Raw genomic sequence first — 18,245 nt, 5'->3', positions numbered from 1 at the left:
GTGTACTATAGGGTTCCTGCTTGGGCAGGGAGTTGAACTCGATGGCCTTCATGGTCCCTTTCAACTCTAACAATAAATAAATAAATAAACCTGGTTCTGAGGGAAATATTCATATATGCATTTTTCAATACACTTGATTGCAAAGACTCAAAAGGAAATCATATTTATTAAATGATAATCTATTTCTACTGTGATTTGAAAAAAAGGATTTCTGGGTGGAAGGGATGATGTGACACTCAAATGTCAAAGGCCACTTATCAGAATTATTAGACATATTTTGGAACATGCATAGACATGCCCCACTTTTCTGTTTCATTTTGACATCACATGTTCTTTCGTGTTCAAATCAGGTCTTAGGAAAATAATGAAACATTTGGGAAAGAAGATGCAGCACAGAAGACCTGCATTGGAGGCCAAAATGGAAAACACCTGCACAGCCACCATGTATTTCCCTTTGGTGCTCAAATATGTGGGCAGGAATGAGACCCAGACACTGCAGAAGACCAGCATGCTGAAAATGATCAGTTTGGCTTCATTGAAAGACCCAGGAAGATTCCTGGCCAGGAAAGCCACTGTGAAGCAGATGGCGGCCAGAAAACCCATGTAGCCAAGGGCACCATAGAACATGGTGACAGAGCCGGCACTTCCGGTTTCGCTGAGGACCGCAGCGGAGTCTCTTGGCAGGGCTCTGCCTTGAGACCCCTTCAACCCTCCCAGAGGTCGCTCCAATGCGATCGGATCGAGTCCGGATGGCTCGATCCTAGAACAGGGGATTCCCCTCTGTCCGGAGAGCCATCGCCGAGGCTCAGGGGACAGAGGGTCTGTCCTGCAGCTCTGGTGCAGGGAGCACCGGTCCTCTTTCGAGAGGACACGGCCATTGCGATCCCACCTAACCATCGGGAAGCAAGAAACATCAAGAAAGTAAAAAGCAGAGAATTTATACAACTCTATCTGAAAAGGGAATACTTCAAAAGAAGCTACAATTAAGGTAAAAAAATTTCTATGTTCCATGTTAAGTGAGAAAGATTGAAATACAAGAAAACGGAGAATTGAGAGTTTCAACAAAGGCGAAAGAGAAAGTTGTTAAAACAACATTGTATCCAGGCGCGATTTAACAGCCGGAACTTACTCTTAACACTTTCACTTGTTTGGAACTGTAAAATTTCTGCAAGCAAGGGGATTCAGAGGATTTTAAAAATGAGACATTAAAGGATTTATTATATACAAAATGACATTATTTGGTTGAAAAAATCTTTTTTTTCTCCCCCTTTTTGAAGTAATTGGTTATGAAACATTGCAAAATGAAGTCCGGGCTGGGATTTTTCTAGCGGAAGGACCAGGACTGCTTGCTATCTATTTACAATTTTTGAATAAACATATATAAAGAAAAAACTCTTTTCCTATATTTGAGAATCTCAAAACTTGGACTATTTGATTGATATTACTTGGATTATTTCGTTGGAGTATTTCGTTTGGATTTCGTTTGGATTAATAGCGGCTTTGGATTAATAGCGGTTTCGTTGGATTTACAGTGGAGAGATTTTTTCTGGGCTGTGAGAGACGGACCGACTTCATTTTAACTTTGTGAAATTAAACTGCATCTGTTTGGAAAAAGCTTTATAAATTTTTTAAAAAGACTATACCCCTCTTCAAATTACGGAATACCCTTGTAGTTTTTATTAAGGTGTTTCTGACAACAAATTAGACCTTCAATCAAATCATCTTACTATAACTGGAATATTAATAATTGTTTTTCTTTTTGCGTTTTTCCTCTGATAACTTTAACTTTTGAATTTCAATTTTATATTACATTACATTATAATTAATCTTGGTTTTGTTTATGCACTGCTAAATTTTTGGTCTTTGGTTTCCTGTTCCTCCTAATTGAATAATAATTTTTTAACTTTGATTGCCCCCCCTCTTCATATGTTTTCATTCTCCTTTCTCTGCTGACTTTCTTTTTTATTTTCATTTGCTGTGCCAAATCAACCTTTTTCTTCCTTTTTTCCTTTCTTTCTTCTCTCTTCTTGATATAAATTTTGGTTTTAGAGTAATAAGAATTAATAAGTTGAGCATTAATCAGTTATATTTTATATTTTGAATTTTAATTGTATTTGAATTGGTAGAAACTTAGTTTTTATTTGAATTAGAATCCTTATTGGTACTGTTAGTATAATTGATGTTGTGGGTTTGGAATTTATAGTAATTTTCTACATATTGCCAACATAAAATAACATTAGTTCTAAACTTTAAAATGTCAAGTACTTCCACCCATACCAAAACAATCAAGAAGCAGACATCTGTTGTTTCCTCTCCGCAAAGTTCACCTCACCCCTCCCCCGCACAGCCGGCCTTATCTGCAACTATGTTTACCAAAGAAAAGGACAGAGAAAAACAACCCTCCCTGGCTTCAATTCAAGAGACATTAACCACATTAAATGACTTTATGCTTCAATCTCAACGAGATGCAACTCAACAGAGAGATGAAATAAAAGCTGAAATGGCTGAAATGAAAGTGGATACAGGTGAGATGAAAGATCAGATGAAGGAGATAAAACAAGCTTTGCAAGACAATGAAGAATGAATGAAGGCAGTGGAAGAAAAGGCGGAAAAGGTGGAGAAAATAATTGATCATTTAGAGGATAAAGCTGTTTCACGTTACAGAGGGTATGATGAATCAATCACACATCTGGAAATGCAACGTGCGTCATATGGACTTCGATTTCAAAATGTAATAGAAGAAAAAGATGAAGATTTAAAGGCCATTATGGCTGACATTATTGGGAAAATCCTCCAGATGGACCCACTTGACATAAAAAGAGAAATTGACAAAGTCTTCAGAATTTCTAACAGCTACATACGCCGTTTTAATCTTCCACGAGAGATTCATATCAAATTTGTAAGAAAAAGCTTGAGAGATGACATATTGCATTGGTCAAGAGCTGGTCAATTACAACACCAAGGCAAAGAAATAAAAATATTAAAACAAATTCCGAGACATGTTCGAGAGACTAGAAGAGACTATCATTTCTTGACCAAACTTTTGATTAAAGAAAATATAACTTTTCGCTGGCTTATTCCACAGGGACTATCATTGACATGGAAATCAACAAGATATAAGTTGGAGAACTTAGATCAAGCAAGGGATTTTTATGAAAACAGTGGAATAAGTGAAATGGAACAGTTAACAAAAGAACTGGAAGCAATGCAGGCTGAAGCCATGGGGGCATTCACACAAGCGGAGGAGCAGGACCAAGGGACCAGAAGAAAGCAACCTCAACGCGAAACCAAGAAATACAACAAATGACCACATCGAGAGATTTAAAAATCTTTTCAGTAAATGTCAATGGACTTAATGAACCAAAGAAAAGAAAACAAATGTTTTCCAAAATTAAGAACCAAAAAGCTCAAATTGTGATACTTCAAGAAGTACATATAAAAAAAAGTAACCGAAATTTATTGTTAAATAATAAAATTGGAAACATGTATGCTGCATTAGTAGATCAAAGGAAAAGAGGAGTGGCAATGTATGTTGAGAGCTCTATAAATTCCAAACAATTATTTAGTGATAATGAAGGTAGAATTTTGATTGTCCAGGTGGATATTGAACCCAAACCTCTAGTTATTGTTTCTATATATGATGACCAAATGATGACCAAACTGTATTTTATGAAAAATTACATCAAAAAATTATAGAGTTAAATCTTGAAAACATGCTAATTATTGGAGATTTTAATGCTATAACAAATAGACAATTAGACCATTCGGGGATGAAGAAAAGTTGTAAAAAGAAAAAAAAGAATTTATTGCCCTCCACTTTTCAAAAAATGAAAGCAGAATTGTTATTGAATGACATCTGGAGGGAAAGACATCCTCATAGAAGGCAATATACTTTTTACTCAAACCCCCATAAAATTTGGACTAGAATAGATATGGTGTGGGCCCCTAAAACAACAGCAGAGTATATACAAGAGGTAGAAATAGATGTCAACACTTGGGCGGATCACAACCCAGTTATAGTTTATATGAGAAATATTAAAAAGTGTTATAATTGGCAAATGAATAGAAATACCTTGAAAGAGAAAGATTATAAAGAATGGATTGAAAAGGAATTAAAAATATTTTTTGAAATTAATAAAAATACAGCCACCACTCCACAGAACTTATGGGATGCGACTAAAGCATACATAAGAGGATTAACAATATCCTACACAGCAAAATATAATAAAGAAAGAAAAAGAAAATACGAACAATTAATAAATGAACTAAAACAATTAGAGTGTTTATCACAACAAAATGTGAAAAATAAAGACTTGGAAAAAAAAATAAATTTAATTAAACATAAAATTAGATTACAAGAACAAAACCAGATATTGGAAAAAATAAAAAGAGCTAAGCAACAATATTTTGAGCATGCTAATAAACCAGGCAGATGGTTAGCATATAAATTGAGAAAACAGAGACAATCTAAATTAATTAGACAGTTAGAAGATAAAGATGGAACAATAAAACATGATTCAGAGGGAAAAGCAAACATAGTTCAGAATTTTTTTAAAGAATTGTACAAAGATGACAATATTGAAGAAGAAGTAGTATTTAAATATTTAGAGAGTGCAGAGCTACCACAAATAACAGAAGAGCAACAAGAAAAGATGGAGAGCCCAATAACAATGGAAGAACTCCTTACAGTCATTAAAAAGCAGAAAAACAACAACGCCACGGCGCCGGATGCTATTCCAGCAGAGTGGTATAAAATAGAAAATGAAGTATTAAGAAATAACATGTTGCAAATTTTTAATGAATGTAGAGTAGATGGTAAAATTCCTAAATCATGGTCGGAATCTTTGATAACTTTAATTCATAAACCAGATACAGCAAAAGAAAAAATTAAAAATTATAGACCAATATCTTTATTGAATGTAGATTATAAAATTTTTATAGCAATATACGCAGATAGGTTGAAAACTGTAATAAATAGCAAAATTCATTCAGACCAAAATGGCTTCCTTCCAGGTAGACAAATCAAAAATAATCTTAGAACAATTATTAACGTATTAGAGTACTATGAGCAATACTCAGACAAAACATTATCTTTAATGTTTCTAGATGCTCAAAAAGCTTTTGACAACGTGAATTGGACATTTATAAAGATGCAATTAAACAAAATGAGATTCGGCCCCAAATTTGTCAACTTAATAGATGCTATTTATTCAGAACAAACGACAAAAATTATATTAAATAATGAACAATTAGAAGCGTTTAAAATAAATAAAGGAGTGCGGCAAGGATGTCCCATCTCACCTCTTCTTTTCATTATGACTTTAGAAACACTCTTAATAAAAATAAGAGCAGACTCAAAGATAAAGGGCTTAACAGTCAGAAAAGAGACATATAAAGTCCAGGCTTTTGCAGATGATTTGACTTTTATAATGGAAGATCCGTTAGTTACAGCACCAAGATTAATCCAAACAATAGAACAATATGGCAAGGTAGCAGGTTTGAAAATAAATAAAAATAAAACAAAAATTATAACTAAAAACATGAGTAAAATACAAGAAAGTAATTTAGAATGTATTACTGGAATGCAAATAGTCAAAAAAGTAAAGTACTTGGGAATATGGCTAACAGCCAAAACAATAACATTAAAAAATGACAATTACATAAAATTAATCAATGAAATTAAAAAGGATTTAGAAATATGGAATAATTTAAAAATATCATTTCTGGGAAGAATTGCCACGATCAAGATGAATATTTTACCTAAGGTATTATTTTTATTTCAAGTGATCCCAATTAATCCAGGGGCAATTTTTTTTAAAAATCTAACCAATGTGGTTAAAAAAATTTTATGGCAAGGGAAAAAGGCAAGAATTAAGATAAATATGTTAGAAGATATAAAAGAGAGGGGGGGTTTTGCCCTCCGAAACTGGAAATTATATTACCAGGCAGCCGCCTTAACATGGATTAAAAATTGGATAACTTTAGAGGATATAAGAACATTAAAATTAGAAGGACATGATCTTATGCTTGGCTGGCATGCATTTGTTTGGTATGATAAAGATAAAAATCATTCTTATTTCAAAAGACATACGCTGAGAAAATATTTATTTGACGTCTGGAAAGACATAAAGAAAAACCACTTTCTAACAATCCCGGATTGGGTCACCCCCTTGGATGCAATAATACACCCAAATTCTATTAACGACACAAGAAATATAAGGTATAAAGACCTGTTAGATAACCAAATGAAATTAAAATCTAGAATTAAATTACAAGATGAAGGGATACAAATTGATTGGTGGCACTATGCACAGATTAGATCTAGATATCAGAAAGACAGTATACTTTACATATTCAATAAAAGTAAAAATTTGTTAAGCGACTTAATTACTAAAAATCAAAACAGGGTAATTGGAAAAATATATAAATATTTGATTACTCATAAGAATATCGAGTTAACATTAAAAGATAGTATGATACACTGGTGTAGAAACATAGGTAAAGAAATTGATTTAGATACATGGGAGAAAGTTTGGATGTGTAATTGGAAGATGACAAAGTCAGTTTCCTTGAAAGAGAATCAAATTAAAATGTTCTATAGATGGCATCTCCCACCAAGTAGAATAGCAAAAATGTTCCCAAAGACATCACCTCTATGTTGGAAATGTAAGAAAGAAATAGGATCCTACTACCATCAATGGTGGACATGTAACAAAGCTAAAATGTACTGGAAAATGATAGAGAAAATGACAAAAGAGATCACAAAGCAGAAAATAGATTTCACCCCGGAGTTTTGTTTGCTAGGAATTACTAACCAAAATTACAAAAAAGAAATTTTGTACTTGATTATACATATTTTTACAGCGGCAAGGATTATCTACGCGCAAAACTGGAAAGGGGAAGATATCCCCAAAGAAGAGGGAGTTATTGCAAAAATATTAGGCTGCGCGGAAATGGACATGATGACAAGACGCTTGAATGATCAGGAAGAAACCAAATTTTATGAAACATGGAACAATGTTTATGAATGGATAGATAAGAATAAAAAATAAAGAAAGAAGAGTAATAATATGTATAGATTAGATAATTTTTTCTCATTGAAATTTATATTACATTTAGTTTATATATATAGAATAGAAATTTGTCTTTCTTTTTTCTCTTTAAGATTTTTTGACTTGAAACTGGCTAGAAATTTTTTTCTATGATATCAATTTTTTCTAATAGATATTTTTTGTATTAGTAGCATTGAATTAGATATTCAATCATGTATTCCTTTTTCTGTATCTGCATTTATACTTTTGAGAAGAGAAGGGATGATACATCCCTACACTGTATGTTAAATGTTTGTAAGTCTGTATGTTTTTTTAAAGAAAATTAATAAAAAAATATTGGGGGGGAAAAAAAAAAAGAACATGGTGACAGAGCCTTCATTGCACTGTAATATGATTTCTCCAGATTGTGAATACATATCAGACTCAGGAAATGGAGGGAAAGTGCCGAACCAGATGCTGCAGAAGACAACTTGGATGCCAGAGCAAGAAAAGATGATGGCATTGGCCAAACTCTTTCCTAACCATCTCTGCACATTATTCCCTGGTTTTGTGGCCCAGAAGGCCAGCACCACTGTGATGGTTTTGGCCAAGACAGCAGAAATGGCAGCAGAGAAGATGATGCTGAAGGCTGTTTGTCGAAGAAGGCAGGTGACTCTCCTTGGCTGACCAATGAACAAGAAGGAGGTAGAGAAAGAAAAGAAGAGACAAACAAGAAGGATATAAGAGAGGTCTCGATTGTTGGCTTTGACTATGGGAGTTTCTTGGAATTTAATGAATATTCCCAAGACAAAACATGTCACTAAAGAGAGGAACAAGGCAATAAAAGTCAAGATGACCCCCAATTTTTCCTGATAGGATAGGAAAGTTTTAATTTTGGGGATACAGTAATCTCGATTGTTGTTTGGATGTTGATCGACTGGACATTTGCTGCATTTTTCTGTGTCTGAAAAAGAGTAAAAATAACATTAAACTTAAAACTTGTTTTTTTTTTACTACTACTACTACTACTACTACTACTACTACTACTACTACTACTAAGTCTACAATTCTCTGTTTCAAAATGTTGGTTGGGCTGCCATTAAGAAAACTTAATTTGGCTTCCCCAAATGGGCAAAGGATTGGATGCATGGCCTCAATGTTTTCTTCCAGGTCTAATTCTTCTGAAATAGCATCAATTTCTCTGATGCAATAAGACATTATTGTCCAAGGTATCATGGAAGCCAATTTTAAAAAATGCATTTCCAGATTTAATCCTGGAGATGCAATTTCATTATATCTTTGAAGTTGTCCTTCTTGGTAGGTTCTGTTTAGGCATACATTTTAAAGAATGGTGAGAAAAACATATTTTTGCTTCCTCAAGAACATCCATCCAGAGAGGAACAAGCAAACATGCAAGATGTAACATCTTATTGTTTCATTCTGTTTTTTTGTGTTTTTAAAAGCTCCAGCCTTTTACACGTATATCAGTGGAGCAAGGGATCCAACATAAAAGTATGGTCTTATTTTGACTTAACTCAAAAAACAAAAATAAAATCAGAGCCTCACTGTTATACCTGACAGTCAGTTGAGCCAGAAGTCCTATCATGGCCCAGGATTCTGGTTCTGCCTCATAAGAAACTGAATTAGTGACCTTCATTAAATTCTTACTCTCACCTAACAATCTCTGAGTTTGAATCCCAAACATAGAAACATAGAAACATAGAAGACTGACGGCAGAAAAAGACCCATGGTCCATCTAGTCTGCCCTTATACTATTTCCCTGTATTTTATCTTACAATGGATATATGTTTATCCCAGGCATGTTTAAATTCAGTTACTGTGGATTTACCAACCACGTCTGCTGGAAGTTTGTTCCAAGGATCTACTACTCTTTCAGTGAAATAATATTTTCTCACGTTGCTTTTGATCTTTCCCCCAACTAACTTCACATTGTGTCCCCTTGTTCTTGTGTTCAGTTTCCTATTAAAAACACTTCCCTCCTGAACATTATTTAACCCTTTAACATATTTAAATATTTTGATCATGTCCCCCCTTTTCCTTCTGTCCTCCAGACTATACAGATTGAGTTCATTAAGTCTTTCCTGATACGTTTTATGCTTAAGACCTTCCACCATTCTTGTAGCCCGTCTTTGGACCCATTCAATTTTGTCAATATCTTTTTGTAGGTGAGGTCTCCAGAACTGAACACAGTATTCCAAATGTGGTCTCACCAGCGCTCTATATAAGGGGATCACAATCTCCCTCTTTCTGCTTGTTATACCTCTAGCTATGCAGCCAAGCATCCTACTTGCTTTTCCTACTGCCTGACCACACTGCTCACCCATTTTGAGACTGTCAGAAATAACTACCCCTAAATCCTTCTCTTCTGAAGTTTTTGCCAACACAGAACTGCCAATGCAATACTCAGATTGAGGATTCCTTTTCCCCAAGTGCATTATGTTACATTTGGAAACATTAAACTGCAGTTTCCATTGCTTTGACCATTTATCTATTAAAGCTAAATCATTTACCATATTACAAATCCCTCCAGGAATATCAACCCTATTGCACACTTTAGAGTCATTGGCAAATAGGCAAACCTTCCCTACCAAACCTTTTCCTATGTCACTCACAAACATATTAAAAAGAATAGGACCCAGAACAGACCCTTGTGGCACACGGCTTGTAACCTGTCTCTGCTCAGAATACTCGCCATTAACAATAACTCTCTGATGTCTATGGTTCAGCCAGCTTGAAATCCACTGAGCTATCCAGGGATTAAGTCCAATCTTCACTAATTTATCTATCAGCTCTTTATGTGGAACCGTATCAAAGGCTTTGCTGAAGTCCAGATAGGCAATATCCACGGCACCACCTTCATCCAACACCTTTGTGATATAGTCAAAGAAATCAATGAGATTAGTCTGACATGATTTTCCTTCAGTAAAGCCATGCTGATTTGGATCCAATAAGTTATTGTTTTTTAGGTGCTGATTTATCCTCTTTTTGAGTAGAGCACAGACCAGTGGTGGGCAGTGTTCCCTCTAATTTTTTTGTGGGGGTGGGCGGAAAAGTATAGTGTCTGAGCGGCAATCCCTTCGGGACTGGGCGGCACAGAAATAATAAACAAACAAACAAACAAACAAACAAACAAAAAACCCACTGTACTGTGTGTCTATAACAGTGAGTTCATAATAGGGCAACTCTATCAATATCAAAATGCCACTTAAATAGATGAGATAGTTTCAAACTAGATTTTGATTTTCCTTCTCTCTTCCTTACTCCCATTCTTTTTCTTTCTCTTTTCCTTCCCCTCTTTTTTCTATCTGTTTCTCTCTCTTCCTCTCTTCCTCTCTTCCTCTCTCTCTCCTTCCCTCTCACTCTTTCCCTCTCGGCTTCTGGGCAGGTTTGGAAAACTCTGAATTGATTATGATTTTTAAGTGAGTGATTGCTCAATGCTCAGCTTAGAGGGAGCTATGGTGGTGGGTTGTAAATAATTTTGCCATCAGTTTGTGTGTGTGCACTCATGTACACATGTGACACTTCTGTGCATGCACAGAAGCTTCCGTGCATGTGCAGCAGCATCCTGGGTTTGTGGGTGGAGCCACTAAGAACCAGTCTGAACTGGGAGCAACCCCTGGCACAGACTAGGGACTGTTGAAAGAGGGAAGTGATTTCCTTCACATTGAAATATCTCAGTGACAGAGGAAATATTGTTCAGAAAGACTTCACATGAAGGACCCTTTAGCTTATCTTATTTCAGGAGAAATAACATTTTGGCATGGACTAAGAAAAGCAAGATGGAGGGTTCCTTCAAGGTGAGCTGGAGGGGAAGTTTGGGATTTTGTTTCTAAGCAATAGGGCCAGAAAACATGGCCATAACGTAACAATTTCTCACTTATCATACATCTCCTCCCCCTGATTTGCAGGTAAAAATCCATGCTTGGAACTTCTTATTTTTAAGGGAAATGAAGTGGTCAAAGATGAAAAGTGTGTTGAAGAGAAAGGAAAAAAGAAGGGAATCTGCCTAGTAATTCTAAACCATAATTTCTCTAGTATCATGTTCTGCTGCTAGTTTAATGTCCAAAATCATTTTTAATCATTTACTAGGGAAAGTATACATATTGAACAAATGGTAAAGGGGAAGTTTTCCCTATCTATTCATGTCCAACTCTGGGACATGATGTTCATCTTCTTTCTTTGGCCAAGGGAGCCAGCATTGCCTGAAGATATTTTCCATGATCAGGTGGCCAGCATGGCTATGCTTCAAAGGCACACATACTTGTATTTGCATGCTTTCAAACTGCTAGGTGGGCAGGAGCTCAGGCAAGAAATGGGAGCTCACCCCATCATGCGATGCCTGGATCTCAAATCTGAATTGGGTATCTTCCCAGAAACAAAAGTTTGCCCCTGTCCTCTGGTGCTACCCACCTTCTATGGTAGAGATGGTTCCTTTGGGACAAGGAAGACAGTCATAGCAACAGGTGGGCTCCCCTTCCTGAGCCATCTTCATGAATCCAAGATGGCAGCTTTCCACACACCTGGAAGAAGGCAGGGTCTGAGCAGAGGGAGGAAGACCATCCAGAAAATGGTTTATGATTTCATTTTAAGAAAGAGACAAAAAAGAAACAGTTTGGTAATATCCGATTTATATAAATATAAAGCCCTACATGGCACGGGACCAGATTACTTACAGGACTGCCTCCTGTCACATGAATCCCAATGACTGGTTAGGTCCCACAGAGTCAACCTTCTACAGGTCCCATCAACTAGACAATGTCGCTTGGCGGGACCTAGGGGAAGAGCCTTCTCTGTGAAGGCCCTGGCCTTCTGGAAGCAGCTCCCCACAGAGATTCGTACTGCCCCCACCCTCCTTGACTTTTGTAAGAGTCTAAAGACTCACCTATGCCGCCAAGTTTGGGGTCATTAGATTCTCCCCCTCGGCCGATGAATGTATAGTGAGTTTGATGATTGAATGGGTGTGAATGTATTTCAATTGGTTCTTTAGTTTTTAGTTTTTAGTTGTAACTTTGAATTTAAATTATTTGGATTTGGATATATATTGTCTCTTTTATATGTTGTAAGCCACCCCGAGTCCTCGGAGAGGGGCGGCATATAAATCCAATAAACTCGTTTTTCCCCTAATTTTCCTATTTCCTAATAGACTTCCATTTTTTAAATTTAGGTTCTAAATTTACACATTAAATTAAAGCTTAATTCATATTTTTCCTCCCTTTTCCCTTACTTTCCCAGCAAGGAAAACTGGTAAATAATTTTCTTGATATTGTTAAGGAGATACTGTATTTCTCACATATCACTTGATAGCTAAATGAAGAATTTGTTGCCTGTCTTACAGGATATTGATGACACTCGAAAGCTGTATGTGTCCCGAGAAAGCAATCATAGAAACATAGAAGATTGATGGCAGAAAAAGAGCTCTTGGTCCATCTAGTCTGCCCTTATACTATTTCCTGTATTTTATCTTAGGATGGATATATGCTTATCCCAGGCATGTTTAAATTCAGTTATTGTGGATTTACCAACCACGTCTGCTGAAAGTTTGTTCCAAGCATCTACAACTCTTTCAGTAAAATATTTTCTCATGTTGCTTCTGATCTTTCCCCCAACTAACTTCAGATTGTGCCCCCTTATTCTTGTGTCCACTTTCCCATTAAAAACACTTCCCTCCTGAATCTTATTTAACCCTTTAACATATTTAAATGTTTTGATCATGTCCCCCCTTTTCCTTTTGTTCTCCAGACTATACAGATTGAGTTTGTTTGTTTGTTTGTTTTTTATTTATTTATTTATTTATTGATTGATTGATTGATTGTTAGAGTTGAAAGGGACCATGAAGGCCATCAAGTTCAACCCCCTGCCCAGAGTGTTGGAGTTCACAACGTCCGCTGGTAGGTTGTTCCATTGGTTGATCGCTCTGACCGTCAGGAAGTTCCTCCTTATCTCCATGTTGAATCTCTCCTTGGTCAGCTTCCAGCCATTTTCCTCATCCGGCCCTCTGATGCCCTGGAGAATAAAGTGATCCCCTCCTCTCTGTGACATCCCCTCGTATACTTGTAGACTACTATCATGTCCGCTCTGGCCCTCCTTTTCTCTAGGCTATCCATGCCCAGTTCCCTCAGTCTCTCTTCATACGTCTTGGTTTCCAGTCCCTTAATCATCTTAAATGTTCATTATGTCTTTCCTTTTATGCTTAAAACCTTGCACCATTCTTGTAGCCCATCTGATAAGAGATTCACAAAAACTACAGTAAAGATTTTCCCCACCTGGTTCAGCTTATCCATCACTTCCACTCCCTTTAGATTGACCATAAGCTTGAAATCCAGGGATCCCTGTTTTTCTAGGCTGCCAAGCATCACTTTGACAAATGACTTGTTATGATGCAGCCAGTTGACAATGTCCAGATCTGCTGTCAAGTCATTCATCTGATCCAGATATACACCATCTATGGATGTATTGTAAAACTGAGAATCTTCAAGGAATGGATGAAACTTGAATGGTAAAGAAAAAAAAGAATTGTTTAGATACCCAGACTTTTGTAGGTATCTAAACTCACCTTTGTATGATGAGAGAAAAATAAACAATTCAGTTTCATAATCCAAGTTTTTCAAGAGAATCTATTAAGATTTGAATTATAACTCATACTAAACTTAGTGTGTACACGTGCATGTATATACATATACTGTACATATACATATACTACAGTATAATTATAATATAGTTTTATGAATGGTATGATTGCATTGAATGGTTCTTAATGATGGCCTTTTTAAATGTTTTGTTTCTTTTTAAATATTGGATTTGTATATTGTTGTGATTGTTGTGAGCCGCTCCGAGTCTCCGGAGAGGGGCGGCATACAAATCTAATACATTATTATTAATTATTAATTATTATTATTATTATAGTATATGCTATATATGTAAATGAAGGTCTTGGCATATTTGGGTTTCTTCCCATGAAAATCTACAAAAACATATATATGTAAATGTGTATACACACTCACACTCACTCTTACACACACACACACACACACACACACACATATCCCAAAGGTGCTTTTTCAAAAGACAATTGGACTTTTTCCCTTAAAAATATATCGCTTCTCATCCAAGGAGCTTTTTCAACTCTGACTGAATGGTGGAGGATGGAAGGATTTATATTCCTTGTAATCATTTTTGGTCATTAGCATTCTTTCTGAGAGTTGTTGAGGCCACTTGGAGGTTTATCTATGAATTTTTTCTTTTCTTCTTTTTATGTACACTGAGAGCTTATGCACCAAAGTCAATTTCCTTGTGTGTTCAGTCACACTTGGCAACCTTAAACACTCCACATATCCATACATCCAACACAACTTTCTCTTCTTTTTTCCAACAACAATTCCTCCTCTTAAAACAAACTACCTCACTCCTCCAGACTTCAATTACTACAGCTAGACAATTTACAGCTACATCGCTTCCAAACTGATTTAACTGTTGTTCATAAGATTATACACCATAAAGTCCTTCCTGTTAGTGACTACTTTACCTTCAACAACAATAACACAAGAACACGTAATAGAAACAAACTAAATGTAAATCGCTCCAAACTTGACTGCAGAAAATATTACTTCAGCAACAGAGTGATCAATGCCTGGAACTCACTACCTGACTCTGTTGTTTCTTCACCTAACCCCAAAATCTTCAAGCTTAAATTATCTACTGTTGATCTCTCCCCTTTTCTAAGAGGTCTGTTTGGGGCATGCATAAGTGCACTATTGTGCCTACCATCCCTGTCCTTCTGTCCCGTTACCCCTTTTATCACTTCTTTATACTTTGTTATGTTAATACAAACTATAACCCTAAAGCTGTTTGACAAATGAAACAAACAAACAAACAACAACCGAGTTGGGCTGAGAGAAACTGACTGGCCCAGCTGTCTTTCATGGTTAAGGCAGGACTAGAACTCACAATCTCCCACTTTCTATCCTGATGTCTTAATCACTAAACCAAACTGGCTAACTATTTGGTTGATGTATGGTTTGATGGTTGTATGATTATTTTATTATAAGGGTTTTTTAAAAATTGTCTTTTAAATATTGGATTTGTACATAGTTTATGATTGTTGTGAGCCGCTGCGAGTTTTCGGAGAGGGGCGGCATACACATCTAATAAATTATTATTATTATTATTATTATTATTATTATTATTATTATTATTATTATTATTATTATACTCTTCCTAGTCAGTGGCATGTCCTCTTCTCTGGACTGATCTGCTTCTATTTGCAGGGAGAATGGGTATATTTTCAGGGAGAAGAAAAGTATTAAACGAAATTTGACTGAAGAAGAGAAAAGATGGCTAAACAGCAAAATATATTCGAAAACCAATTTAAAAATAGAATATGGTTCTAAAAAAGAGAAAGTAGAGGATGCAAAAGGGAAAGGTGGATTTCAATTTATTTTTGTATTCAGAATAAATTACAGTGTTCCCTCGATTTTCGCGGGGGATGCGTTCCGAGACTGCCCGCGAAAGTTGAATTTCCGCGAAGTAGAGATGCGGAAGTAAATACACTATTTTTGGCTAGGAACAGTATCACAAGCCTTCCCTTAACACTTTAAACCCCTGAATTGCAATTTCCCATTCCCTTAGCAACCATTTAGATTATTACTCACCATGTTTATTTATTAAAGTTTATTTTAAAAAATATTTATTAAAGGCAGATGAAAGTTTGGCGATGACATATGACATCATTGGGCGGGAAAAACCGTGGTATAGGGAAAAAACCCACGAAGTATATTTTTTAATTAATATTTTTGAAAAACCGTGGTATAGACTTTTCGCAAAGTTTGAACCCGCGAAAATCAAGGGAACACTGTATTCCCCCCTGCCCTCAGAATAGCTGTCCAGTTCTTACAATTAGCAAAAAAGATACTTAGCCGCAGAAGAGATACATGTAAAAGAGGTCATCTATGTCAACACTGAACAGCCCTCTCTCAACAGAGGGAGAGGCATATGACATTATCTACTTTTAGTCTACAACTCAATCCTTTCAACAGTTCCAAGAAGGCTCCGCAACCATTTGCACTGCAGATAAACTTCCAAGTGGCTTCAACGACCCTTTAAAATAATGCAAAAGACCAGCTGTCTGCAAGAAGTATAAATCCATTCTTCACCATCAGAGCTGAAGAAGCTTCTTGGATGAGAAAGAGAAACTTTCTGACAGTGTGAGCGGTCAACCAGTGGAACAGTTTGCCTGTGGAGGTTGTGAGAGCTCCATCACTTGAGACTTTCAAAAGGAGACTGGACAGCCATTTGTCTGAAATGTATGTATGTATGTATGTATGTATATATGTATGTATATATGTATGTATGTATGCATGCATGCATGCATGCATTCATTCATTCATTTATTCATTCATTCATTCATTCATTTGATTGATATGCCACCCCTCTCCAAGGACTCAGGGCAGCTTATACCATATAAAAAATAATATAAGCTTCCTAATCCAATTAATATAACTAATTTGTTTAAAAGTATAACTAATTTGTTTAAAAATTTGGTTTAGGGACTTCTGCTTGATCGGGGGGGGGGGGGGGGTTAGACTAGATGACCTACAAGGTCCCTTCCTACTCTAGTAATATCTCTCTCTGTCTCCATCCATTCATCCATCTCTTGAAAAAACCACTTTTGGGACAACTATGACCTGGATGACTGAGAATCTCCATAGGTGTAAAAGTAAAGAAGTACCTGCCAAGCCTTCAGCCTTGGAGTTTTCAAGATGTTTCTACCTTCCATCTTTGTCCTCTTTGATCTGGACAAATAAGCTGCATGTAAGGCCTGAGCCACAGCCCAGATGGTTTTGTAAATGAAATAGTTGTCTAGGCACAGGATCCGATCCATCTCCTTCCGGGACAGAGCCTGCAGTTGTCTTTCTCTGCACCGTCTCCAGATTTTCACAGAAAAGGCATCTTTGGTGTACGAACAGATAAAGGATTTCTCTGCAAAGCGTCTCATGGAAGAATAAATCGGCCTATGCTCACCATACTTTGACATTTGATTTGTCTTCAAAAGAAAGGAAAGAACACTATGAAAGAAATGAAAGGGAACAACCTTCTCTGAGAAATAAAGGCTCAAGTCCCACAGCACTGTTGTCATCAGGACCTTTCCTGAAAAAGGTTCCCCCATGCTCTGGTATACCCCATTTAGAATTGCAATTCCTCTGCTGATTGAATCAACCTCGGCAGCGTAAAGAAAGACATTTACTTGTCTCCATTTGCTATATATATGCAAATATTTTGATATTTTTTGAACCATCGGTGGAAAGGCCTGTGATATAACTGAACAAATGCCATTTGTTATCAGCATGGAACTCAATGTTGTTATGAATTTCTGCCCCTGGTCAGTATCCGGAGCAAGCAGACCAACCAAAGTCCACCTGAAATGAAGGAGCAACTTCACCATACCTGAATACTGGAATCCTTCATCAGGGAGCATTGGGTAGAAGAAAGGAAAGGCAGTTTTATCCCTCAGAATCTGGGAAACAAATTTGTAACAAATCTGCAAAAGAAGGCAAAGTGGTGCAGGTAGTCCTTGACTTATGATCATAGCTGAGCCCAATGTTTCTGTTGTTAAGTGAGACATTTGCTAAGTGAGTTCCCCGCCCTTTTATGAGATTCCTTGCCCAAGTTGTTAAGTGAATCACTACAGTTTATTGTATAGTCTACTGTATAGTCTGGAAGACAGAAGGAAAAGGGGGGACATGATCAAAACATTTAAATATGTTAAAGGGTTAAATAGGGTTCAGGAGGGAAGTGTTTTTAACAGGAAAGTGAACACAAGAACAAGGGGACACAATCTGAAGTTAGTTGGGGGAAAGATCAAAGGCAACATGAGAAATATTATTTTACTGAAAGAGTAGTAGATCCTTGGAACAAACTTCCAGCAGACGTGGTTGGGAAATCCACAGTAACTGAATTTAAACATGCCTGGGATAAACATATATCCATTGTAAGATAAAATACAGGAAATAGTAAAAGGGCAGACTAGATGGACCATGAGGTCTTTTCTGCCGTCAGTCTTCTATGTTTCTATTTATTTATTAGATTTGTATGCCACCCCTTTCCGTAGACTCGGGGCGGCTCACAACACAATAAAAACAGTTCGTGACAAATCTAATAATTTACAATTTAAAATATTTTTAAAACTCCATTATTAAG

At 36.4% G+C, this 18,245-nt stretch overlaps 1 protein-coding gene across 1 annotated transcript in view; it reads right to left on the bottom strand.

Moving 5' to 3' along the window:
• Positions 1 to 312: 312 nt before the first annotated feature.
• Positions 313 to 18,245, bottom strand: part of LOC139159192 (vomeronasal type-2 receptor 26-like) — a 23,488-nt gene continuing 5,555 nt past the window's right edge. Inside the window, exons 3-7 of the mRNA XM_070736545.1 lie at positions 16,777 to 17,586; positions 13,337 to 13,540; positions 11,463 to 11,589; positions 7,413 to 7,995; positions 313 to 643 (exon numbers count right to left, since the gene is read on the bottom strand). Of these exons, the coding sequence (XP_070592646.1) occupies positions 313 to 643; positions 7,413 to 7,995; positions 11,463 to 11,589; positions 13,337 to 13,540; positions 16,777 to 17,586 (2,055 nt within the window). The remainder of the gene's footprint in view (positions 644 to 7,412; positions 7,996 to 11,462; positions 11,590 to 13,336; positions 13,541 to 16,776; positions 17,587 to 18,245) is intronic.

Source organism: Erythrolamprus reginae, chromosome 2 (assembly GCF_031021105.1).
Source record: "Erythrolamprus reginae isolate rEryReg1 chromosome 2, rEryReg1.hap1, whole genome shotgun sequence".
In the NCBI taxonomy this organism is placed as follows: Eukaryota; Metazoa; Chordata; class Lepidosauria; order Squamata; family Dipsadidae; genus Erythrolamprus; species Erythrolamprus reginae.
Note: the sequence above shows the minus strand (reverse complement) of the source record. Positions and strands in the feature narration are given on the sequence as shown.